The sequence below is a fragment of the Scyliorhinus canicula genome, chromosome 23 (genome assembly GCF_902713615.1).
Source record: "Scyliorhinus canicula chromosome 23, sScyCan1.1, whole genome shotgun sequence".
Lineage (NCBI taxonomy): Eukaryota > Metazoa > Chordata > Chondrichthyes > Carcharhiniformes > Scyliorhinidae > Scyliorhinus > Scyliorhinus canicula.
Window position 1 is genome coordinate 18,428,063 of NC_052168.1, and position 27,575 is coordinate 18,455,637.

Sequence of the window (27,575 nt, forward strand, 5' to 3'; positions counted from 1 at the left end):
GACGAGACTTGGGTGTCCTTGTACACAAGTCACTGAAGGTAAGCATTCAGGTGTGACAGGGGTAAAGAAGGCAAATGGTATGTTGGCTGCCTTAGTGAGAGGATTCGAGTACAGGAGCTTTGGTGAGGCCACACCTGGACTATTGTGTGCAGTTTAGTCTCCTTATCTGAGGAGGGATGTTCTTGCTCTAGAGGGAGGGCAGCGAAGGTTTATCAGACTGATTTCTGAGATGGCAAGACGGGCGTATGAGGAGAAATTGAGTCGGTTAAGATTATATTCGCTGGAGTTCAGAAGAATGAGCCGGGAATCTCTCAGAAACCTATAAAAATTTTAATAGGACTAGACAGGGTCAATGCCGGAAGGATGCTCCCGATGGCGGGTGTGTCCAGGACCAGGAGTCACAGTCTGAGGATACGCGGTAGACTGTTTAGGACTGAAATGAGAAATTCATTTCATGAGAAATGAGAAAGCCACTCAGTGGGATCCCCAACCCCCAAATCCTGCAGGTTACGGGCCATCCCAAAGCTTGCACACCCTTCTCAGTACAGCTGAACCCACAACTGTGTCACATGTTACCCTCTCCATCTTTTAAACCCAATGCTGTTCAACTGCATTCTCAATGCTTCCTGATTTCACTGCATTCTCCCAGATTATGAACCATCCTTCTTCAATATTCCTAGGTCAGTGGACTGTAGTACCACTGATCCCAGTTCCTGGGACCTGTCCTTTTGTTCTCAAACCACTGCACTGTAGTGCTTTTAGTGTCAAGTAGGAATTACCCCAGATCCCACGGACTAAAGTGCTTAAAGGGGACACAGTCATTTTTCCCTGATTGGGTGGGCTGGTGTTCCCAGATGTGAAGAGATTGTGCGTGGAACACAAATACCAATGTGGTTCTGCTGGACTGAAGGAGCTGTTCCGTGTTGTAACTGCGATATAATTCCTTGTTTTAAAGAAAAGGCACAGGAGAGGTTTACTAGATTGATTCCAGGAATCAATGAAGAAAGATGTAAAAATGTGGAATTCATCTCGAAATTGAGGGTGAGAAGTGAAAGGTAGTTTGGGGTAATTGACAATTTGATTACACGCAGCGCCCTGAGTTTATCATTCAGTATATGAATCCATAGAATCCCTGCAGTGCAGAAGGAGGCCATTCGGCCCATCGAGTCTGCACCGACCCTCCGAAAGAGTGCCCTACCTAGGCCCACTCCTCTGCCCAGTAACCCATTGATTGGCCATTGATCATGGCCAATCCACCCAATCTGAACATCTTTGGGTGGGAGCAGCCAGAGATAAACCCGCACAGACACGGCGGGGGGGGGGGGACGTGCAACTCCACACAGACTGTCACCCAAGACCAGATTCGAACCCGGGTCCCTGGCGCTGTTAAGCAGCAATGCTAGTCACTGTGCCGCCCCTTGTAAAGAATGTTTTACCACAAGGCATTATTGAGGCAACAAGTGGAACATTTATAATGAATTGGATAAGGATTTTTAAAACGGAGAATATAAAAGAATATGGCAAATGAGATTATTGTGCACAGCGGGGCTGGTTTAGCACAGGGCTAAATAGCTGGCTTTGAAAGCAGACCAAGGCAGGCCAGCAGCACGGTTCAATTCCCGTACCAGCCTCCCCGAACAGGCACCGGAATGTGGCGACTAGGGGCTTTTCACAGTAACTTGATTTGAAGCCTACTCGTGACAATAAGCGATTTTCATTTCATTTTTCATTTCAGGTAAAGTTAGAGGGCATCTCTTTCTGTGCTATAATCCCTGATCCTGTGAGGCGTTTCGGTGTGATGAGGCATTGTATAAATTTAGCTCATAGGAAGGACAGTGAGTCTCCAGATATGGTGAAGCTGGTGTGTGTTTCAGATTCCTTTGGGATCATTGTGTAAACTTGTCTTTGCTGAGCTGGCAGCTGGTTTCTGGAGCAAGGTTATGAACAGAAGTAAACATTTGGGCTGAGAACAAGGCCTTATATAGAGTAGATTTGAGAAAGGTACCCGACCTTTCCACGGACTAAAGTGCTTAAAGGGGACACAGTCATTTTTCCCTGATTGGGTGGGCTGGTGTTCCCAAGCACACAGTACTGAAAATTGAGGCAGGCAGGTTGAGAGGAATTACCAATCTGTAATTAGGAGTCTGTTGCAAGGACTGAGGTCCTTTTTTACAGGTTAGAGAATACTCTCCAATTGCTCAAAGTCTATTATAAAATTGCTGGTGTTCGGCTTGTTTTAAGAGGAATTCTAATTATTTTATAAACCACATGACCTCATTAAAACCAAAAGAAAGACTATTGGCCAGGATACCGGGGAGCGCTCCCCTGCACCTCTTCAACTTAGAGACATGTGACAGCCACCTGAGCGGCTGGGCGTGCAATGTCGCTCTTGCTTGTGTGTGCAGGGCCCAGAGATGTTTAGTGTCTTGTCAGTAAAATAAAAATCAATTCTCCCCCCTCTAAAAGAATGGGGAAGTCCCTGTGGCTGAGTGTGTGTGGCTCCCATACACAGTTCATAGAGCAAGAGGATTTCCCCGTGACGCTCCTTGCGTCACCTGACCATGCCCACACTGGGCAATAACAGTAAACGCCTGATTTTAAAAGATGCGGGGTCTGCTTACAGGAGAACCTTGTGACGTTGAACCTGGAAGGGTTCTGTAAAACGGACCAGAAATTCATAACCAGCGCAAGTGAAAGCTTTACAAAGGTGATTTAGATGGGGGGGTGAGCTTGCACGTTTTGTTTGTCGTAACTGTCCGTGAAACGCCCCGTCGCTGTTTGTTGACTCTCTCCAGCAAAAGCTTCAATAATTTATTTTGCTACTCATTTAGGAGGAGTGACTGAGCAACCTACACCTGTACCGAAGCCACGTGACCGTCCACAATCCCTTACGGAAAGGTGAGTGCCTTTATGCGGTAGGTTAGCCAGGGACTTTCACTCAATAGATATCCTCCTTAGAAAGAAACCTGCATTGCTCTACCAGACTTGGTAATTGCCGGGAGCAGGGTGTTGTTGGCAATTAAAATGACACTGATAACTGTGATTATTTTTTATTTGGTGGTTGACTGCTTGCTCCTTTGGGATATAGTGTTTGGTTACAGGATCCAAGATGGTTTGTGAAGCTGAAACAAAGACAGAGATTTATATTGAGAGGGTTTATTGACTTGTTCAGTCTCACAGCTCGCCTCCCACACAACCCAGTGTCCCAGCCATCCCCTATTTCTAAGCTCTTTTGGAAAAAAACAAATAAATCAGTAAAATAAACTAATGGAAGGGATGATGTGACTGCCCCTGTTAGGGCACTGTAACAAAAGCAAAACTTTCAAAAAGAAACTTAGGCATTTAAACCAAAAATGTAATTCCTGGGCTGACAGTATACTCCAGTCCCCATGGCACCCATTGGTGTGGAGGGCTTTACGTATACTGGTGGACACCACCTGCTCTCTCTTGCTAGGCACCCAGCTGTGAACAGAGCAGTGGGAAAAATAGCAGACAGTCCGCCCTCGACCACACGCTGTGTGAACATGTTAATGATCACCTTGTCCAGGCATAGAAGCAGACATGCAAAGAGGACCTCCCTCGTCGCACCCCTCCGCACAGGGTGAAGCCCTAATTCAATGTACTTTTGAACAAAACGATGCAGCACGGTAGCACAGTGGTTAGCACTGTTGCTTCACAGCGCCAGGGTCTCGGGTTCCATTCCCAGCTTGGGTCACTGTCTGTGCGGAGTCTGCACGTTCTCCCCTTGTCTGCGTGGGTTTCCTCCAGATGCTCCGGTTTCCTCCCACAAATCCGGAAAGACGCGCTGTTAGGTGAATTAGACATTCTGAATTCTTCCTCTGTGTACCCGAACAGGTGCCGGAATGTGGCAACTAGGGGATTTTCACAGTAACTTCATTGCAGTGTTAATATAAGCCTACTTATGACAATAAAATATTATTAAATCATTAAAATAACTAATAAACTAAATGAAAAGGGGTGACTGATGCGGCGAAGTAATATAAATCAACTTTTAACGGAAACTTGCTAAAATAAATTGAGCTGTAATTCCCAGGGCTGATGATGCCCTCTGGCATCCGCGGTGCCCGCCGCATGCGGAAGGTCTCGTGTACCAGCGGACACCATTTGGTCCTTCTCCGGTAACATTTGAACCGTAGCTGCAGCAGATCTCCTATTTATGCTCTTTTAAAAAATAAAACAAATAATTTTTAAAAATAAACAAGCGGGGGTAACAGCCCCTGCCTGGTGGGCACTGGAACAAAGCATCAAAGGAAAGCTGAAGGGGAGACCTCATTGAGGTGAACACAATTATGAGGAACATAGGGTAGATCGGAAGAAACTTCTCCCCTTAGTTGAGGGTCAATGACCAGGGGGCCTGGATTTAAGGTAAGGAGCAGGAGATTTAGAGGTGGTTTGAGGAGAAACCTGTTCACCGAGAGGGTGGTGGGAATCTGGAACTCGCTGCCTGAAAGGGTGGTAGAGGCAGGAACCCTCACAACATTTAAGAAGCATTTAGATGAGCACTTGATGAGCATACAAGGCTACGGACCAAATGTTGGAAAATGGGATTTGTATAGAACCATAGAATTCCTACAATACAGAAGGAGGCCGTTCAGCCCATCAAGCCTGCACCGACTCTCTGAAAGAGCACCCTACCTAAGCCCACTCCCTCGCCCTATCCCCGTAACCCCATAATCCCACATCTTTGGGCACCGAGGCGCAATTTGGCATGGACTGAGAGAGGAAACTGGAGCACCCGGAGGAAATCCACGCAGGCACGAGGAGAACATGTAAACTCTACACAGTTACCCAAGGCTGGAATTGAGCCAGTGTCCCTGGTGCTGCCCACAGATAGTGATTGATGGCCAGCACTGGCATGATGGACTGAAGGGCCTCTTCTGTGTTGTAAAGCTCTGCGAAACTTATAACTAAACCAAAATATCAATCCTGGAGGTGATGATACACCCCAGTCCCCGTGGTGCCCAGCAGTCGCAGAAGGCCTCTAGTGTAGCTGTGGACACCATATGCTCCTCTCCAGGGCCACCCAGCCATGAATATAGCTGCAGAAGATCATTTATTTGTACTCTTAAAAATAATCAAATAAAGGAGAGGGCATCCCCCATTTATGTGTTCCCAAAGCCAATTAATATCCACCATAACAATGTAATTGTCAAATTGAACAGTGTAAATTGACAACACATTAGCTGATCTTACCTCAGTTTTCCACTGCCATTCTGCCATCTCATCAAGTAAGAGTCAAAACTGTGCATTGATGGGACAAAGGATGACGGGTCAGTCTGCTCTGGTCCTCCCCTGGTCACCACAATACCCTTTCCAGTGGTCATCGCTAGATAGTGATCAGGAGTATGAACACTGGCTTTCCTTCCATCTCTTAACCCAGCAACCTGGCAGGACATTCGGTCCATCTAACCTGCATTGCCATGCTCTTCTATCTCTTGCTCCTAACTGTTTGCACACACTCCACATCCCCATACACCCCAGGGGCTGGTTTAGCACAGGGTTAAATCGCTGGCTTTGAAAGCAGACCCAGGCAGGCCAGCAGCACGGTTCAATTCCTGTACCAGCCTCCCCGAACAGGTGCCGGAATGTGGTGACTTTTCACAGTAACTTCATTGAAGCCTACTTGTGACAATAAGCTATTTTCATTTTCATTTTTCCTTTTCAATTAAGTATTTCTCTCCCTTTTAAAAACCTGAATTCCTTCTGTGCCTCTGGCCATCTAGAGCATACATCCTTAGGATTACGTACATTTTTAAAAACATATTCTTTTAGAACATAGAACGATACAGCGCAGTACAGGCCCTTCGGCCCTCAGTGTCGGGTTCTCTGGCTAGGCCAGCACTTATTGCATGTCCCTAATTGTCCTTGAGAAGGTGGTGGTGAGCTGTCAACTTGAACCGCTATAGTTTGTGTGATGTAGGTACACCCACAGTGCTGTCAGAAGGGTGTTCCAGGATTTTGACCCAGGATATACATAGGATATCCGACAGAGGAACAGGCCATTCAGCCCAACCGATCCATGCTGGTGTTTATGCTTTACCCGGGCCTACTCCCATCTTTCCCCATCTAAGTATACCATTATATCTTTCTATTTTCTTGTTCTTCATGTGCTTGTCCAGTTTCCCCTTAACTCCATCTATACTGTTCACTTTAACCGCTCCCTGTAGTAGCGAGTTCCACATTCTCACCACTCTCTGGGTAAAGAACTTCCTTCTGAATTTCCTATTGGACGTTTTGGTCACCATCTTGTGTTGATGGCCTCCAATTATACTCTTTGTTCAAGAGGAAACAGGCATGCAGTACAGTGTGGTCTAACCATGGTTTGATACAGGTTTGGCATAACTATTACTTTTCAATTCTATCCCTGGTTTAGCTCACTCGGCTAAATCGCTGGCTTTTACAGCAGGCCAGCAGCACGGTTCGATTCCCGTACCAGCCTTCCCGGACAGGCGCCGGAATGTGGCGACTAGGGGCTTTTCACAGTAACTTCATTGAAGCCTACTCGTGACAAGCGATTTTCATTTCATTTTCATAAAGCCTGGTGCTTGTTTTGCTTTTTTTGATGCTCCAGCTAAGCTTTCCAACAACTTCTACCCCAAGATCCCATTGTTCCTATCGCTGCCACCCTTCAACTTGCACCTCCCAGGTAACACGTGATTTTCATATTCTTCCTACCAAAATGTGCAACCTCACATTCATCTGTGTTGAAATTCATTTCATAATTATTTGTCCATTCTTCAGGTTCGTTAATGTCATCTTGTAACTTGTTGGAGTCCTCCTCTGTATTCCCTACCCTCTCTAGTTTGCTGTCTAGCAATTGTGTTTTTGATTCCCATGTCCAAATTGTTCATTGTAAACAGCTGTGTTCCCAGGACTCATCCTTGTGAAACGCCACTTTCCACCTTCTGCCACTCTGAAAACTCATCCACTCTTTCTGTCTTGAACCCAGCTAGCAATCCATTCGCCACTTGTTCTCTTGTCATCAATATCCTACTCACTTCATTCTTTCTTTTGTTCTCTTGTCCTGTTTTGTTAACATTTAGGCTGCTTATTGGAGCTTTCTTGCAGATCCAACCTCACCTATTGTTTTAACCCTTTCTGCTAGGCCATGGGTCCCATCTGAAATTAAAATGAAAATCGCTTATTGTCACGAGTAGGCTTCAATGAAGATACTGTGAAAAGCCCCTAATCGCCACATTCCGGCACCTGTCCGGGGAGGCTGGTACGGGAAGGGTGGCAGGCTTGGTTCACATGGCGCTCTACCCATCAGTACAACCCCTTCCTGCCCCAGAAATTGTGCCCGACCCATGAAACAAAACATCTCTTTCCCAAGCCTGCCCTTTTAGCCACGTTAATGTTCTTGATCTGTCTGTCCTCTGCCAAAATGCGTATAGTTTGGGCAGTAATGCAGAGATTATTCCCCTCACGATCCTGCTTTTTTAATTTAGAGCCTAACCCCGATGCTTTTTCAGCAGGACCTCCACTCTGTTCCTGCCAACGTCATTTGTTCCAACATAGACCACAAGGACTGGATTAACCTTTACCTGCCACCATGAGATATCTCTTACCTTGGCACTGGGTAATCATAATAATCGCTTATTGTCACAAGTATGCTTCAATGAAGTTACTGTGATAAGCCCCTAGTCATCACATTCCGGCACCTGTTCGGGGAGGCTGGTATGGGGCTGGCAACGAAGTAGACAACACACCCTTTGGAATCCTTGTTCATGGCTTCAGAGGATGTTCTCTGCCTCACTAATTATAATGTGGAGATGCTGGCGTTGGACTGGGGTGAGCACAGTAAGAAGTCTTACAACACCAGGTTAAAGTCCAACAGGTTTGTTTCAAACACTAGCTTTCGGAGCTCACCTGAGGAAGGAGCAGTGCTCCGAAAGCTTGTGTTTGAAACAAACCTGTTGGACTTTAACCTGGTGTTGTAAGACTTCTTACTGTGCTCACTAATTATAGAGTCCCCTATTGCTACTACATTTCTATTCCTCTTTCTCACCCCAATCTGGAGAGTCTTCTAAGCCAGGGTATCTTACTCTGCGTTATGGTGTCCACTCTGCATTGTGGTGTCCTCTCTGCATTGTGGTGTCCACTCTGCATTATGGTGCCCACTCTGCATTGTGGTGTCCTCTCTGCATTGTGGTGTCCACTCTGCATTGTGGTGCCCACTCTGCATTATGGTGTCCACTCTGCATTGTGGTGTCCTCTCTGCATTGTGGTGTCCTCTCTGCATTATGGTGTCCACTCTGCATTATGGTGTCCACTCTGCATTATGGTGTCCACTCTGCATTGTGGTGTCCACTCTGCATTGTGGTGCCCACTCTGCATTGTGGTGTCCACTCTGCATTGTGGTGCCCACTCTGCATTATGGTGTCCACTCTGCATTATGGTGTCCACTCTGCATTGTGGTGTCCACTCTGCATTGTGGTGCCCACTCTGCATTGTGGTGCCCACTCTGCATTATGGTGTCCACTCTGCATTGTGGTGTCCACTCTGCATTGTGGTGTCCACTCTGCATTGTGGTGTCCACTCTGCATTGTGGTGTCCACTCTGCATTGTGGTGTCCACTCCGCATTGTGGTGTCCACTCCGCATTGTGGTGTCCACTCCGCATTGTGGTGTCCACTCCGCATTGTGGTGTCCACTCCGCATTGTGGTGTCCACTCCGCATTGTGGTGTCCACTCCGCATTGTGGTGTCCACTCCGCATTGTGGTGTCCACTCCGCATTGTGGTGTCCACTCCGCATTGTGGTGTCCACTCCGCATTGTGGTGTCCACTCCGCATTGTGGTGTCCACTCCGCATTGTGGTGTCCACTCCGCATTGTGGTGTCCACTCCGCATTGTGGTGTCCACTCCGCATTGTGGTGTCCACTCCGCATTGTGGTGTCCACTCCGCATTGTGGTGTCCACTCCGCATTGTGGTGTCCACTCCGCATTGTGGTGTCCACTCCGCATTGTGGTGTCCACTCCGCATTGTGGTGTCCACTCCGCATTGTGGTGTCCACTCCGCATTGTGGTGTCCACTCCGCATTGTGGTGTCCACTCCGCATTGTGGTGTCCACTCCGCATTGTGGTGTCCACTCCGCATTGTGGTGTCCACTCCGCATTGTGGTGTCCACTCCGCATTGTGGTGTCCACTCCGCATTGTGGTGTCCACTCCGCATTGTGGTGTCCACTCCGCATTGTGGTGTCCACTCCGCATTGTGGTGTCCACTCCGCATTGTGGTGTCCACTCCGCATTGTGGTGTCCACTGTGCAGTCTTTCTCCTTGTTCTCACAGGTAACAAACAGTACATCGTCCTGCTGGACGGGACTTTCTCAACCTTTTCAATTTCCCACTACCATAAGACATAGGAGTGGAAGTAAGGCCATTCGGCCCATCGAGTCCACTCCGCCATTCAATCATGGCTGATGGGCATTTCAACACCTACCAGCATTCTCCCCGTAGCCCTTAATTCCTCGCGACATCAAGAATTTATCTATCTCTGCCTTGAAGCCATTTAGCGTCCTGGCCTCCACTGCACTCCGCGGCAATGAATTCCACAGGCCCACCACTCTCTGGCTGAAGAAATGTCTCCGCATTTCTGTTCTGAATTTACCCCCTCTAATTCTAAGGCTGTGCCCACGGGTCCTCGTCTCCTCGCCTAACGGAAACAGTTTATTTGCGTCCACCCTTTCTAAGCCATGTATTATCTTGTAAGTTTCTATTAGATCTCCCCTTAACCTTCTAAACTCCAATGAATACAATCCCAGGATCCTCAGCCGTTCATCATATGTTAGACCCGCCATTCCAGGGATCATCCGTGTGAATCTCCGCTGGACACGCTCCAGTGCCAGTATGTCCTTCCTGAGATGTGGGGCCCAAAACTGGACACAGTACTCCAAATGGGGCCTAACCAGAGCCTTATAAAGGCTCAGTAGCACATCGCTGCTTTTATATTCCAACCCTCTTGAGATAAATGACAACATTGCATTCGCTTTCTTAATCACAGATTCAACCTGCATGTTTACCTTTAGGGAATCCTCGACTAGCACTCCCAGATCCCTTTGTACTTTGGCATTATGAATTTTCTCACCGTTTAGAAAGTAGTCTATGCTTAGATTCTTTTTTCCAAAGTGCAAGACCTCACATTTTCTCACGTTGAATTGCATCAGCCATTTCCTGCACCACTCTCCCAAACTGTCTAGATCCTTCTGCAGCCTCCCCACTTCCTCAGCACTACCTGCCTGACCACCTAACTTCGTATCATCGGCAAACTTTGCTAGAATGCCCCCAGTCCCTTCATCCCGATCATTAATATATATGGTGAACAGCTGCGGCCCCAACACTGAACCCTGTGGGACACCGCTGGTCACCGGCTGCCATTCCGAAAAAGAACCTTTTATCCCAACTCTCTGCCTTCTGTCAGACAGCCAATCCTCAACCCATGCCAGTAGCTCACCTCGAACACCATGGGCCCTCACCTTACTCAGCAGCCTCCTGTGTGGCACCTTATCAACGGCCTTTTGGAAATCCAGATAGACCACATCCACTGGGTTTCCCTGGTCTAACCTACTTGTCACCTCCTCAAAGAATTCTAACAGGTTCGTCAGGCACGACCTCCCCTTACTAAATCCATGTTGACTTGTTCTAATCCGACCCTGCTCTTCCAAGAATTTAGAAATCTCATCCTTAACGATCGATTCTAGAATTTTACCAACAACCGAGGTTAGGCTAATTGGCCTATAATTTTCCATCTTTTGTCTTGATCCTTTCTTGAACAAGGGGGTTACAACAGCGATCTTCCAATCGTCCGGGGCTTTCCCTGACTCCAGTGATTTTTGAAAGATCTCAACCAACGCTTCCGCTATTTCTTCAGCCACCTCCCTCAGAACTCTAGGGTGTAGCCCATCGGGGCCAGGAGATTTGTCAATTTTAAGACCTTTTAGCTTTTTTAGCGTTCCCTTTCCTAAAGCTGTGTTTTCCCCTGGGGTGCAACTATATTCTGGATAAAACTGTCCAGAAACTCATCCCCGTCCCTTATGTGTCAGTCTTTCCAACCCGCAGTCCAGCTCAATGATTCCGAGTTGGAGAGGTGCGAGGCGCAGACGCCCTTGCTTGCGATAAGCTTGTTGTCCGCTGTGTTAAAATTCAAACCTGCCAAAAAGGCTTTGTGCTGTGTCCTTGTGCTGCTTCCTCACAGTTTGCGTTTCAATTAAGCATCGATCTCCAGGGCCCCCGGAACACATCATCTCCTGGGGGAGGATAAATAAATAGAGCAACAACAAACCTGATACCAGTTCAAGGCAAAAAGGAATTCTCTGAGATTCCTTCTCCAGCCAGCCTGAAGGTGGCCAGAATGGATCCCAGTCAACCACAGGAACCACGAGTCACCTCAGCCAGCACACAAGCTGCCGTTTATACAGTGTGGCATTAGCTTCAGGCAGAGACATGTTCAGCTGACCTCAACGTGTCAACTAGTGACTTGTTCTAAATGTTCAGTGACTGTGAAGAAAGAAATCACCTGACATCTCTAACTACATGCTTACATCACTTGTAAACATGTTCCTGATGCTCTCTAACCTGTCTGATTCACATCGCACCGATGTAGTCTCGCCCCTTCATTATTTTAAGTATCGCAAATCGAAGTTAAGCTGTTCTGCAGTAAAACGTTGCAACTTTTCAGCCAATTGTGATCATTAAGGGCTGTTAAACTGGCTATTGGTCTCCTGGGAATCTTTCACCCCCACGTAAAGGGACTACACTTACAGTGGCTAGGGTATAAAGGAAAAGGGGTTGAAGAGATATGGAAACAGGTTGCCCATACGGAGGGTATACGGTGGAATGGATTGGCTGAATGATCCATTTCTGTATTGCGTCATTTATGTATTATACACACAACTGTATGCACATATATATATATATATATATATAAATATAAAGCATATTAATAATGTATTTTATATAATATCTCAGATTTATATTTCTATAATATTTGAAAAATAGTGCAACATATCCAAAGATCTAACTGAAGATTTACACAGGCAAAATGTTTTCTGTTTATATTCAGTCACTGTAGATTACATCCCAGTATTCTTAAGTGTTTATCTAGCTTTTTAACATTAATCGTGAACCTTATCCTGGCCCTCTTTCCCACTTGAGCAGATTTTAGTTTGGAACCAGCATGCTAAATGGTGTTATCCTTGCATACGGACTGTTTTCCCCAGTGTCTTAAATCCGATTGTGGACAAAGATGGTGAAAAGGAGCAGTCCCGTCCCGACCCGATTCTGTGGGACTCCCCTGGGGACCAATTCCCACACAGAACCACTGCCTTTAATAACCACCTTTTTCTGATGAAAATACAGCTAAATATTTATCCAACCAACCCCACATCTCTGGGCATTTCACCCAAGGTGTGACATCTTGTAAAAAAACTTCCTCAAATAACAATTTATTATCTAGCCCCCTTTCATCTAGTAAAGCATCCCAGGAGGCTAAACAAGAGCGATGTCACATTGAGGAGACAACGAGACAGCTGACTGAAAGCTTGTTCAAAGAAAAAGATCTGTAACGGTTGAAGAAAGACGGAGAATTCCGGGATTGAATCCATGAACCTAACTAAGCTCCCTCCCTCATCCACCAACCTTTGAACACCTCTGAAATCGCAGCGAGGCGGGTGAGATGTGACCGTATTGATAGAAACCACGAAGAGAGGGCAGCACGCTGGCGCACTGGTTAGCACTGCCGCCTCACGGCGCCGGGGCCCCGCGTTCAATCCCGGGCCCAAGTCACTGTCTGTGTGGAGTTTGCACATTCTCCCCGTGATTGCAAGTGTCTCACACCCACAACCCTAAGATGTGCAGGGTAGGTGGAATGGCCATGCTAAATTGCCCCTTATTTGGAAAAAAAGAATTGGGTGCTCTAAATTTAAAAAAGCAAACCATGTTGAGAGTCTTAATAACTTTCCTCTATCTAGGGTAGGTGACCAGATAAGTTATCCCTTCCAGAAACTTACCTATAACTGAAGCCACTGGGCCTGACCCTTCCTGGCATCTCCTAAATATTGGTTCACATTAGCCTTCCTCCAGTCACTGGGAACAACCCATAATCCCAGTGAGCTGTTGATCATTGAACTGTGTCTTTTTTCTATTTTTAGTATTTTGTTTGTTCACTAAACGCCTGAGATTAAAAGGGAGACTGAATGTTGGGAATGGGAGGTACATAGAACTGTACAGCATGTGGGATACTGAGCTGATCGAGTCTGCGGCAGAACTCTGCTGACCTGCCTTCCTTTCAAACGTTGATTAGTCCACAACATTTTGTTCTATCACATTTTTATTTCCTTTTTCACCTTTCAACTCTCTTTACAATATCATTTTCTATGTTAAATCTGCTGGGTCCAGGAGAGTTGTGTTCATCTCATCTCTGAGCCAGTACCTCTACTGCCATCCGGTGCCGGTAGTTGGCTACTGCAGCAGCGCCTGTCAGTGCAGTTATTTCCCCGACATCAGTCAGACATTTATATGGCATTGTTTCAACATAAAATGTCCGCTTTACAAGAAATAAAATGACATTGAGCCACAAAGGAGATATTAGGTCAGACGACCAACGAAATGGTCAAAGAGTTAAGTTTTGGGGAGCGGCTTAAAGGAGAACAGCGAGGCAGAGAGGCCTCCAGAGCTTTGCGGTCTAGACAGGTGAAGGCAGATGACCAATGTTGGAGCAGTTAAAATCAGGGATTCCCAAGAATTAGGTAAGTGCTGCAGAGCATAGATTTATAGAATTTACAGTGCAGAAGGAGGTTATTCAGCCCATCGTTCTGCATTTGGTGCACTGCTGCCTCACAGTTCCAGTGTCCTGGGTTTAATTCCGGCCCGGGTGACTGTGTGGAGTTTGCACTTTATCTCCGTGTCTGCCTGGGTTTCCTCCGGGTCCTCCGGTTTCCTCCAACAGTCCAAAGATGGGTGGATTGGCCGTGCTAAATTGCCCCTTAGTGTCCAAAAGGTTAGATTGGGCTACGGGTTAGGGTGGAGGCGTGGAATTAAGTAGGGTGCTCTTTCCAAGGGCCGGTGCTGACTCGATGGGCCAAATGGTCTCCTGCACTGTAAATTCTATGAAAACGTTGCATGACCGTGGGCTTGTACTGCGATGGCGGGTGAGCAGGACTTAGTGCAAATGAAGACACAGCTGTACAGCTTTGGACTTTAATAATAGACTTTTTTTGTAATATGGAAACCAGAACTGTGCACTGCACTCCGTGTGGTCTAACCAAGGTTCTATATCAGGGGTGGGCAAACTACGGCCCGCGGGCCGCATGCGGCCCGCCAAAGGTATTTCTGCGGCCCACCAAGTCATTTAAAAAAAAAAAAAAATTTTTTTTTTTTTTTTTTTTTAAATTTTTTTAAAATTTATTTTTAAGGTTAATGGGGGGGGGGCTGTTGGGTTACTTACTGGTATAGGGTGGATACGTTGACTTGAGTAGGGTGATCATTGCTCGGCACAACGTCGAGGGCCGAAGGGCCTGTTCTGTGCTGTACTGTTCTATGTTCTATATGAGGCACCCAGAATCATAACCGGGTGAAGTAATTATTTTACTTAATATACTATGCGGCCCTTTGTGAATTGTGAATTTCTGAATGTGGCCCTTGCACGGAAAAGTTTGCCCACCCCTGTTCTATATGTTTAACATAAACCCCTCTATTTTTCAATTCTGTCCCTCTAGACATGAGCTACAGTGCTTGGTTTGAATCTTGCTAACTGCAATGCTGCTTTGTCATTTGAGAATCTGTATCTCTAGATCTCTCTGCTCCTCAACTTTATGTAGTCTCCCATTTTCCCCAGGAGTATGTACTATTCTTCCTCCTAAAATTCACCACCTCACACTTGCCCACATGAAAATATCACCCACACATCCAGTGCAGTGATTTATTCATGTTGTCCTGCATTTTGGTGCAGTCCTCGTCTGTATTAACTAGATCACGCAGTTTAACATCGTGCTAGTTCTGAAATTGTACTTTGTTCCTGTAGTCCAATCCGTTAATGAAAAAAGTAAACTGTGGAACCAGCTCCCCACCTAAGTAACTACCTTCGAACCTACTCTATTTCCAGTTTTGCAGCTGGATTGTAAACCATTATGCAACTTGTCCCTTGACTCCCCATGCTCTGACCTTAGTCATGCGACTTTATTGAAGACCGTGGCTACAACAGCCAAGTAGGTGGCTGGGAATTCTGTGGCAAGTAACTCAACCCCAAAGCCTGCCCACCACCTGCAAGGCCCAAGTCAGGAGCTCACCTGGATGAGTGCAGCTCCACCATCACTCGAGATGCCCAACACCATCCAGGACACAGCAGCCCACTTGATCCAACACCCCATACCCGAGAACTTACATATTCATTCTCTCCACCGACGACACGCATTGGCAGCCCTGTGTGCAGTCTTCAAGATGTACTGCAGAAATTCACCAATGATCCTTTGGTAGCACCTTCCGAACCCACGACCTTGAAGGACAAGGGCAGCAAATGCATGCGAGTTCCCTTTAAAGTTCCCCTCCACGCCACACACCCCCATGACCCTGGAACTATATTGGCCTTTCCATCGCTGTTGCTGGGTCAAAATCCTAGAACTCCCTTCCTAACAGCACTGTGGATGTACCTGCACCATATGGCCTTCAGCGGTTCAAGAAGGCAGCTCACTACCATTTCCACAACAGCAATTGGACGTGAGCAATAAATGTTGGCCTAGCCAGCAACACACACAAGCATGAGCTTCTGAAATCCATGTGATTATATTTTCAGTATCTAGATGTGTTTTTTTATTAATTCAAGGGATGTGGGTTTCGCTAGCTGGCCAGCATTTATTGCCCATCCCTAATTGCCCTTGAGAAGGTGGTGGTGAGTGAGGGCAGCGCGGTGGTGCAGTGGTTAGCACCGCTGCCTCATGGCGCCGAGGTCCCAGGTTCGATCCTGGCTCTGGGTCACTGTCTGTGTGGAGTTTGCACATTCTCCCCGTGTTTGCGTGGGTTTCACCCCCACAACCCAAAGACGTGCAGGGTCGGCACATTGGCTAAATTGTCCCTTAATTGAAAACAAAATGAATTTGGTCCGGTAAATTTTAAAAAAAAAAGTTTTTTAAAAAAAGAGAAGGTGGTGGTGAGTTGCCGCTGCAGTCTATGTGGTGTAGGTGCACCCACTGTGCTGTTAGGGAGGAATTTCCAGGATTTTGACCCAGCAACAGTGAAGGAACGACCGATATATTTCCAAGTCACGAAGGTGAGTAACCTAGAGGGACATTTACAGGTGGTGGTGTTCCCAGAAATCTGCTGCCCTTGTCCTTCTAGAAGGTGCTGCCCAAGGAACCTTGGTGAGTTCCTGCAATGCATCTTATAGTTGGTCCACACGGCTGCTACCGTGCATTGATGGTGGAGGGAGGAATATTTAAGGTGATGGATGGGGTTCCAATCCAGCTTTGTCCTGGATGATGTTGATCTTAAGTATTGTTGGAGCTGTTCTCATCCAGGCAAGTGGAGAGTATTCCATCACACTCCTGACTTGTAGATTGTGGGCAGGCTTTGAGGAGTCAGGATGTGTGTTCCTCACGATTCCTAGGCGGGGGGTGGGGTTCCATCGGGTTAGGGAGGAACCGTCAAATTCTGGCCTTAGAATTCAGAAGGGTCTGGAAACTGTGGATGTTATGGAAATGAAATTAAAGTTGCTTATTGTCACAAGTAGGCTTCAAATGAAGTTACTGTGACAAGCCCCTAGTCGCCACATTCCGCCGCTTGTTCGGGGAGGCTGGTACGGGAATTGAACCGTACTGCTGGCCTTGTTCTGCATTACAAGACAGCTAATTGAGAGGCTGCCTGACATTAAGCTGGTCGACAAAGGAGATTATAGCTTCAGCACTCTCCCCTTTCTTTGCTTGATGGCTTATGCAGTCCCAGTGGATAGTTTGTCGATGATCGCACACTTGTGTCTTCGGGCAACGACATTTGGAAAGATGTCCCACACCTCAGCCGTCATCTTAGCTTCTTGTTGGGTCAGGTTGATCATTTTGAAGTCTGCTATGGCGATACGAGTGCAGGCGTGGCTTAAATGACTTGTAAACGACAGGGAATGTAACCACTGCCTCAAAAGCATGACCCAGTCTAAAATCATGGAACTGTTGTCTTCCATTAAATATCATTCCTTAAACCAAAGCATCAATGGTGCATTTCCATTTCTTGACAGGAAATAGATGCAACTTGGAAGGTTCGTGTTAAGAATTTCTGCATCACTTCACGCAAAATAATGCCACTATTTACAAACTGAAGCTTTTGACCTTTATGTCGTGGCCTAGTCAGAATTGTTTGGGGTCAGAGTGGTTTGGGGGGTCAGAGTGGTTTGGGGGGTCAGAGTGGTTTGGGGGGTCAGAGTGGTTTGGGGGGTCAGAGTGGTTTGGGGGGTCAGAGTGGTTTGGGGGGTCAGAGTGGTTTGGGGGGGTCAGAGTGGTTTGGGGGGGTCAGAGTGGTTTGGGGGGGTCAGAGTGGTTTGGGGGGGTCAGAGTGGTTTGGGGGGGTCAGAGTGGTTTGGGGGGGTCAGAGTGGTTTGGGGGGGTCAGAGTGGTTTGGGGGGGTCAGAGTGGTTTGGGGGGTCAGAGTGGTTTGGGGGGTCAGAGTGGTTTGGGGGGTCTTTATGCCTTGAGCCCTGATCATTGCTATCATGCAATCTTAATTTATAAAATTTCAGTTTAACAAAGAAACACACAAACATATGAATTAGGAACAGGAGGAGACCCCTCGAGCCATCTTCGCCATTCGATAAGAGCATGGCTGATCTGATTGTGGCCTCAGCTTCACTTTCCTGCCCCCGCAAAGTCCCCTTTAACTCCCTTATCTTTACTGACAGTAAAGCTGTGCTTTTGGAATGAAAGTGCGATCAGTTTGAAAGGAGGAAGTGCAGTGTCGTGCCGTGTTTTCTAACCATTTGTTTGTTTCAAACAGGAAAGAAGAAGACAGCAAAGCTAAAGAGCACCCTTGGATTGCATTGGTCAATTCTGAATCAAAGAGAAGGCCCGCCCCTCCCCGGCCTGGAGTACCAGCCAAGCCCAGCAGTGCCCAGGAGGAGGCAGCAGAGTCCCATGCCTTGAACCCGTTTGACATGGATGACGAGGAGGAAGCAGACGATGCGTCTGACGACGTGCAGAGCACAGCATCGACAGACACTACACCCAAATCAAACCACCCATGGTATGGGATTCAGCTGGCCAACAGCCCAAGGAGCAAGAAGAGGGTGGCGCCCCGAGTACCAAATGCATCACCCTCGGGTGAGCCTGCGTTACTGCTCTCTTAATTTATGGGGGTTTCAAGTGGATGTTTGTATTATATTAAGGAGAGGATTGTGTTCCTATCGAGACAGATAACCTTCAGTAGAATCGTTCCCTGATTTATTTAATGTCACGTCACATACGGAGATGCTTCCACATCTTTGGGTTGTGGGTGTGAGACCCACGTAGACACCAGGAGAATGTGCCAACTCCACGCGGACAGTGACCCGGGGCTGGGATCGAACCCAGGTCCTCGGCGCCATGAAGCAGCAGTGCTAACCACTGCAACACCGTGCCGCCCCCAAATGTTGTTTTGCGTGGTATATTATGATCTGGAATGCACTGTCCCTGAAAGGGTGACAGAGGCAGATCCAGCGGCAACTTTCATGAGAGAATTGAATAAATGCTGAAGGGGAAAATGTTTTAACCAGCGCTGTAGCAAAAGAACGGGAGAGTGCGATTCATCGCATAGCTGTCCCCGAGAGCCTATCAAATGAGTCCGTCCTGTGCTGAACCATTCTCTGATTCCTGCTCTATTGCACATCATTTACAAATATTAAAAGTAAGAAAGGGCCCAGAGGACAGGTCACTTGCCTCTCCCCAGGACGGTTATTTCCAGCTTCTCTGTTTCCTGTTGGGGAGCCAGCTCGGAATCCATCAGACAAATTTGCCAATCCTCTGGGAGCCTTAACCTTCCCTGCCACCCTCACAAAGAACTTGGTTGTCAATCTAAATAGACTCCATTGGGTCACTTGCCCCCTGCCACTGGCCTGGCTACCAGGAAGGTTGGGCCAATGTTATTTGTGAAGTGATGCAGCTCCCAGTGATCCACCTTCACTATTCCGTCAGGTGTGGTGGTGCTGGTTAAGTTGGAGTGTGGCCCCCACACTGTTGAATATTTTAAAATGTGAATCATAATCCTACGGTGTGATACTACTCCTAGAAATAGGTTTGGGATAAGATCTATTCCAATTAGCTTTTCGATCTGTAACTATTAGAGCCAAATGCGCCTTGATTTAAAATACTGGAACTAACCATGACTGAATTTTTAAAAGATTTTTGGCATCATGGAGCTTTTCTTTTCTAAAGTCCACCATACAGGGTAGTTGGGGTTATTACATTCCTTGATGTGAGGAATACTCTGTATTATGGATACAAACCCTTTCTTAGCTGTCAATTGCTCGGTTCTTTCCAGCTTTTTAAAAGCTTTTTCAGCTGTCTGTGTTTATTTCAAAGACTTTAATGAAATGAGCATACATTTCCAATTTTAATTTCATTCCTGAGCTTAGAGGACTAGAGTTCAGAGTTATTCATTTTTTTCAGCCTCTCACTCGCTCCAGTTTCAGACGCACGATTATTCTGCCTCCGAAACCAGCCCATCCCCGTCCCTCAGCATGGAGAGTATTTCGGGGAATTCTGCAAAGTCCACTCCAGAACTTCACCGAAGGTTTGAAGCCGGGACGGCAGACAACAGCCCAGCAGCAGCCAGCGAGAGTCACACAGCGGCCAGCGAGAATCCCGCAGAGATCACCGAGAGTCACACAGCGGCCACAGAGAGTCACACAGCGGCCAGCGAGAATCCCGCAGAGATCACTGAGAGTCACACAGCGGCCAGTGAGTGTCTCACAGAGGTTAGCGAGAATCCCGCAGAGGTCAGCGAGAGTCCCTCAGCAGCTAGCGAGAGTTACACAGCGGTCAGCGAGAGTTACACAGCGGTCAGCGAGAGTTACACAGCGGTCAGCGAGAGTTACGCAGCGGTCAGCGAGAGTTACGCAGCGGTCAGCGAGAGTCACACAGCGGTCAGCGAGAGTTACACAGCGGCCAACGAGAATTCTGCAGCCAGTGAGAATACACTTTTGATTACCGAAAGTCCTTCACCGTCCAGTCATCGCCGACCTCCACCTAAACCCCCAGTCAGCCGTAGTCCTCCGATACCTGCTCGTCCATCCCCTGAAACAAACAGACTGAAACACTCCAGCACTGACCATCAACCAAAGGTAGGTTATTATGGTGTCGGATAACTGGATAGTATTGTGTATTTCCTTCTGTCAGGACAGAAGTTCCCTGGGAATGTTAGCACGTGTTCGACATGGAGTGCCTCTTGGAGCAGGGAAGAATGGGTTCCTGTGAGTGAGGAAACTATCAGACGCAGGTCATTTATTCAGTTTATTGCACTGGGGCTGCAGCACTGATCCAGGGTTGGTGGGTGGCCTGTCCATCAATTAAAGAATTCCCCCTTGCGTCTGCATGCCATTTAACCAACTCTGTTTTAGCTTGCAGTCAATTGTGAAGCATGCCTTGGTCAAGCAGCTGGAAAGACAGACACTTCGGTCACAGTCTCTGTATTTGGACCTAGTCTCAGTATCACAGCACCAGTTGAAAAGCAAATTACTGCGGATGCTGGAATCTGAAACGAAAGGGAAAATGCTGGAAAATCTCAGCAAGTCTGGCAGCATCTGCAGGGAGAGAAAATGGCTAACGTTTCGAGTCCGATGACTCTTTGTCAAAGCTGTATCGGTAAAGGAGTTGTGGCAGGGGGCCCGGATAGGCCTGGAACAAGGAATGTTCCACATACCCCATAAAAAGGCAAGCGTAGCTGGGACCCATATGGGTACCCATTGCTACACTTTTGATTTGGAGAAAGTGAGATGAGTTAAAGGAGAAGATGTTGAGAGATAGAACGAGTTCAGCCAGGCGGAGGAGAGTGGTGGTGGATGGGAATTGTCCGGGTCTCTCTTCGGGAAAGAAGCGAAGAGCTCTCAGGCCGTCCTGGTGTGGGATGGAGGTGTAGAGGGATTGCACATCCATGGTGAATAGAATGCGGTTAGGGCCCGCGAATTGGAAGCTGTCAATATGATGCAGGGCATCAGAGGAATCCCAGATGTAGGCGGGGAGGGAATGGACCAGAGGAGTGAGGATGGAGTCGAGATGAGGAAATAAGTTCGGTGGGGCAGGAGCATGCTGACACAATGGGCCTGTCGGGACAGTCTTTTTTGTGGATTTTGGGAAGTAGGTAAAAGCGGGCTGTCCGGGGTTGGGGGACTATGAGGTTGGAAGCCGTAGGGGGAAGGCAGCCGGAGGAAATGAGGTCGCTAACGGTGTTGAAGATAATGGTTTGATGTTCAGTGGTCTGGTCATGGTCCAGGGGGAGGTAAGAGGAAGTATCGGAGAGTTGGCGCTCAGCTCTCTGCGAGGTAGAGGTCAGTGCGCCAGACGCCCTTTGTCGGCAGGTTTGATGACAACGTCGGGGTTAGACCTGACAGAGTGAAGAGCAGAAAGTTCAGAAGGAGAGAGGTTGGCATGGGTGAGGGGGGCAGAAAAATTAAGGCGGCCAATGTCCCGTCGACAGTTCTCAATGAAAAGATCAAGGGCAGGTAATTGTCCCGGCGGGGGGGGGTCCACTTGGAGGCAGAATGTTGGAGGCACATGAAAGGATCAGTGGAACGGGGGGAGCTTTGACAAAGAGTCATCGGACTCGAAACGTTAGCTCTTTTCTCTCCCTACAGATACTGCCAGACTTGCTAAGATTTTCCAGCATTTTCCCTTTCGTCACCGCACCAGTTCCTGTGCAACCTTCGTATGCACCTTCCACATGCAGGTTCGACAAATTAGGAAGTAGTTAGAATTAAAAACAAAATCCTGCGATAGCTGGAAACCTAAAACGAAAATAACGTGCTGGAAATATCTGGACTGGGCGGGATGATCGATTGAGTAAGGTTTGGACAGGCTGGAATTTAGAAGAATGAGAGGAGATCTCACTGAGACGTACAAGATCCTGGGGGGGCTTGGCAGGGTGGATGTGAAAGGATGTTTCCCCTTGTGAGAGAGACTAGAACTGGGGAGCACAGTTTTAAAATAAGGGGTCTCGCTCATCTTTAAAATGGCAATGTGGAGAAATTCTTTCTCAGGAGATCATGCATCTTTGGAACTCCCTTCCCCAGAGAGCAGTGGAGGCAGGGTCAAGGAAGGCAGAGGTAGATAGACTCCTGACTAGCAAAGCAGTCCGAGGTTAGAGAGGCTGGCAGAATGACGCGTTGAGGCCACAATCAGTCACGGTCTTATTGCATGCCTGAGCAGGGTTCAGGGGCTCAGTCCTCCCAATTCGTATGTTACTATGGTAACCTGAGGCCACAAAGGAGGTAGACAAAATGCGCTGTCTAAAAGAAGGAACTTCTTTATATGTAACCAAAGTAACCAAAAGTTCAACGATAACAGTAATAACTGTGAAAACAGGAGCGCATATAAAACAGGGTCTGCTCGCAGACACACTTGCAGACTGCAAACATTCGCACATGCTCAAAACCCTCAACAGATGCCAGTAAAACAATTACATGGGAGAAGGCTTATAAGAATACACTGTAATGAAAAAGGCACTGTAACAGTTATGTACTCAGTGGGTCTCACTGTATCTGTGGGGGCAGAAACAGTGTTAGTGTTTCAACTCTTCTTGTAGAATCGTTTTGATCACTGATCCAACTCCATTCACCCACCTTTGCTCCAACACCACCCAGCTTAATCTCTTTGGTGAATAAGAAAATCCTGTAGCTCTCGGATTTAAAATGACCATTTGATCCACCATTGCTTGCTGTTTGCAGAAGACAGTTTCAAACTTCTACTAGCCTTTCTTTGTAAAAAGTGTTTCCTGATTTCATTCTTAGTAAGTCTGGCTTCAGACTGTCTTCCCTCGTGATAGACTCCACACTCAGTGGAAATAGTTTATTTCTAACAACGCTCTCCTTATCTTGAAAACCTCGCTCAATAGATTCTGGGTAATGCACCTGTGGAACCCCACTAGTCACTGCCCGCCACTTGGAAATTTATTCCTACACTTTGTTTCCTGTTTGCTGACCATTTCTCAATCCATTCCAATATATTATGCCCCCACAATCCAAAGATGTGCAGGGTAGGTGCATTGGCCATGCTGAATTGCCCTTTAATTGGAAAAAATGCATTGGGCACTCTAAATTTAAAAAAAAAAACATGGGGTGCGATTCTCCCAATGGGAGACTGAGTGCCGACGCCGGAGTGAAACCCGGAGTGTTTCACTCCGGTGTCGGAGGCTGCTCCTCGCCCCCTATTCTCTCTCTCCTCTCGAGGGGGGGGGGGTCTGGGAGCGGCGGCGCATGAATCCCGTGAGCACAGCCTTGACGCTTGCGTCAAAGCGGCGCGCCGGGAATGACGCGGCCATTGGCGCCGAAGTGACGTCAGCCGCGCATGCGCAGGTTGGCCGGCTCCATGCACGGTTGCCGTCTTCCCCTTCGCTGCCCCGCAAGACATGGCGGTTTGATCTTGCGGGGCGGCGGAGGGTAAAGAGTGCGTCGTTTACAGACGCCGGCCCGACGATCTGTGGGCACCGATCGCGGGCCAGACATTTGCTGAGCACGCCCGTGGTTCTCGATCCACCCTCCGCCCCCCACAGGCCCACACTCACCTGTCGCGCGCTGTTCACGCCGGCAGGTGTGGTTGGCGCCGGCATGAACTGGTCAGGTTCGGCAGGCCGCTCGGCCCATCTGGGCCGGAGAATCGCCGGTCACGTGAGAAACGGCGAGCGGCCTGTCGAAAAACGTGACACGCCATTTTTTGGGGGGTGGGAGAATCGCGGGGGATGCCAGGGCGGCGTGGTGTGATTCGCCGGCCCTCCCGCGATTCTCCCACCTGGCGTGACGTGCGGAGAATCGCACCCATGGTTTCCCTGGGGGCGGCACTGTGGTTAGCACTGGTGCCTGCGGTGCTAAGGACCTGGATTTGATCCTGGCCCTGGGTCACTGTCCGTGTCTGCGTGGGTCTCACCCCCACAACCCAAAGATGTGCAGGTTAGGTGGATTGGCCATGCTAAATTGCCCCTTAATTGGAAAAAAATAATTGGGTACAAAAACATGGTTTCCCTTTCTCAGAACTATGTTGACTCTACCTGATCACCACAAGTTTTTCCAAGTGCCCTGCAATAACATCTTTAATGATAGCTTCTAACGATTTTCCTACAAGCTACTGGTCTGTAGTTTCTTGCTTTCTGTCTCCCTCTCTTTTTGAAAAAAGAGTTAAATTTTGCTATTTTCCAATCAAATCTAGGGAATTTTGGAAAATTAAAACCAATGCATCAATTATCTCACCAGCCACTCCTTTTGAGGAATACATTTTAGGAATTCTGTGCCCTCAATGCAAGTTACATGGAATTTATCCCAGTTAACATTAGGATAGTTAAAAAAACCACTGCCCTCTTTCTGTACTTTCCAGCACTCTGCCTATATACTTGTCCTTCTGTTTCCCTCTGACTGTTTTGGGGTCTATAGTGTATTCCTAGCCGTATGGTTGTCCCCTTTTTTGTTCGACAGTTAACACAGATGGCCTCATTTGATGATCCTTCAAGCATTTAATCTCACCAAGCATTATTTCCTCGATATTGTGTTCCATTTTTCTGTCAGTTTCTATCCCATCTGAAAATAACTAGGAATGTTGAGCTGCCAATGCTGCCCTTTGTTTAGCCATGTTTCAGTAATAGTGATGATATCAGACAGATCAGGTGTCTATGTATGCGCTCAGCTCACCTGCCTTATTTACTCGACTCCTTATTTTACTGTACATACCACTAACCACTGAACAACAGCTTTGCTGTCTATTTTCTAGCCTTTGTTTTCGCTGCATTCCATTCTTGGTGACTAACGTTCAGCCTGGCATTTACAACTTGTCTTTGCCCCAACTAATGAATCCCCGATCACAACGGCGCTCTCACCAGCCCAAATTCTGTGACTAGTTCCCAAATCGCAAGAACAATAATAATCTTTATTAGTGTCGCAAATAAGCTTACATTAACACTGCAATGAAGTTACTGTGAAAATCCCCAGTCACCACACTCTGGCACCTGCTTAAGGTAGAGTAATACAGCACAAAACAGGCCCTTCGGCCCACGATGTTGTGCCGAACTATTGTCCTAGGTTAATCATAGAATTTTGGACACTAAGGGCAATTTATCATGGCCAATCCACCCAACCTGCACATCTTTGGACTGTGGGAGGAAACCGGAGTACCCGGAGGAAACCCACGCACACACGTGGAGGACGTGCAGACTCCACACAGACAGTGACCCAAGCCGAAATCGAACTTGGGACCCTGGACTGTGAAGCAATTGTGCTATCCACAATGCTACCGTGCTGCCCTTAAGAAGAAATTAATCTACACTCCATTATTCTACTCTAATCCATGTACCTATCCAATAGCCGCTTGAAGGTCCCTAACATTTCCGACTCAACTACTTCCACAGGCAGTGCATTCCATGCCCCCACTACTCTCTGGGTAAAGAACCTACCTCTGACATCCCCCCTATATCTTCCACCATTTATCTTAAATTTATGTCCCCTTGTAATGGTTTGTTCCACCCGGGGAAAAAGTCTCTGACTGTCTACTCTATCTATTCCCCTGATCATCTTATAAACCTCTATCAAGTCGCCCCTCATCCTTCTCCGTTCTAATGAGAAAAGGCCTAGCACCCTCAACCTTTCCTCGTAAGACCTACTCTCCATTCCAGGCAACATCCTGGTAAATCTCCTTTGCACCTTTTCCAAAGCTTCCACATCCTTCCGAAAATGAGGCGACCAGAACTGTACACAGTACTCCAAATGTGGCCTGACCAAGGTTTTGTACAGCTGCATCATCACCTCACGGCTCTTAAATTCAATCCCTCTGCTAATGAACGCTAGCACACCATAGGCCTTCTTCACAGCTCTATCCACTTGAGTGGCAACTTTCAAAGATCTATGAACATAGACCCCAAGATCTCTCTGCTCCTCTACATTGCCAAGAACCCTACCATTAACCCTGTATTCCGCATTCATATTTGTCCTTCCAAAATGGACAACCTCACACTTGTCAGGGTTAAACTCCATCTGCCACTTCTCAGCCCAGCTCTGCAACCTATCTATGTCTCTTTGAAGCCGACAACAGCCCTCCTCACTATCCACAACTCCACCAATCTTTGTATCATCTGCAAATTTACTGACCTACCCTTCAACTCCCTCATCCAAGTCGTTAATGAAAATCACAAACAGCAGAGGACCCAGAACTGATCCCTGCGGTACGCCTCTGGTAACTGGGCTCCAGGCTGAATATTTGCCATCCACCACCACTCTCTGTCTTCTATTGGTTAGCCAGTTCGTTATCCAACTGGCCAAATTTCCCACTATCCCATGCCTCCTTACTTTCTGCATAAACCTACCATGGGGAACCTTATCAAATGCCTTACTAAAATCCATGTACGCTACATCCTAAACATAGGGGCTGTTTAGCACAGGGCTAAATCGCTGGCTTTGAAAGCAGACCAAGAAGGCCAGCAGCACGGTTCGATTCCCGTAACAGCCTCCCCGAACAGGCGCCGGAGTGTGGCGACTAGGGGCTTTTCACAGTAACTTCATTTGAAGCCTACTCGTGACAATAAGCGATTTTCATTTTTCATTTTCATTTCATTTCCACTGCTTTACCTTCATCCACATGCTTGGTCACCTCCTCAAAGAAGTCAATAAGATTTGTAAGGCAAGACCTACCCCTCACAAATCCGTGCTGACTATCCCTAATCAAGCAGTGCCTTTCCAGATGCTCAGAAATCCTATCCCTCAGTACCCTTTCCATTACTTTGCCTACCACCGAAGTAAGACTAACTGGCCTGTAATTCCCAGGGTTATCCCTATTCCCTTTTTTGAACAGGGGCACGACATTCGCCACTCTCCAATCCTCTGGTACCACCCCTGTTGACAGCGAGGACGAAAAGATCATTGCCAACAGCTCTGCAATTTCATTTCTTGCTTCCCATAGAATCCTTGGATATATCCCGTCAGGCCCGGGGGACTTGTCTATCCTCAAGTTTGTCAAAATGCCCAACACATCTTCCTTCCTAACAAGTATCTCCTCGAGCTTACCAGTCTGTTTCGCACTGTCCTCTCCAACAATATGGCCCCTCTCGTTTGGTTATACTGAAGAAAAATACTTGTTCAAGACCGCTCCTATCTCTTCAGACTCAATACACAATCTCCCTCTACTGTCCTTGATCGGACCCACCCTCGCTCTAGTCATTCTCATATTTCTCACATATGTGTAAAAGGCCTTGGGGTTTTCCTTGATCCTACCCGCCAAAGATTTTTCATGCCCTCTCTTAGCTCTCCTAATCCCTTTCTCCAGTTCCCTCCTGGCTGTCTTGTATCCCTCCAGCACCCTGTCTGAACCTTGTTTCCTCAGCCTTACATAAGTCTCCTTGCAGAGGAGGTTCACCAGGATGT

The 27,575-nt window shown here is 47.5% G+C and overlaps 1 protein-coding gene across 2 annotated transcripts in view; it reads left to right on the forward strand.

The window, feature by feature from the left end:
• micall1a (MICAL-like 1a) overlaps positions 1-27,575 on the forward strand; it is an 88,071-nt gene that overhangs the window by 43,981 nt on the left and 16,515 nt on the right. For both annotated transcript variants that reach the window (XM_038783392.1, XM_038783393.1), the window contains exons 7-9: positions 2,832-2,898; positions 17,990-18,312; positions 19,636-20,309. In XM_038783392.1, the coding sequence (XP_038639320.1) occupies positions 2,832-2,898; positions 17,990-18,312; positions 19,636-20,309 (1,064 nt within the window). The remainder of the gene's footprint in view (positions 1-2,831; positions 2,899-17,989; positions 18,313-19,635; positions 20,310-27,575) is intronic.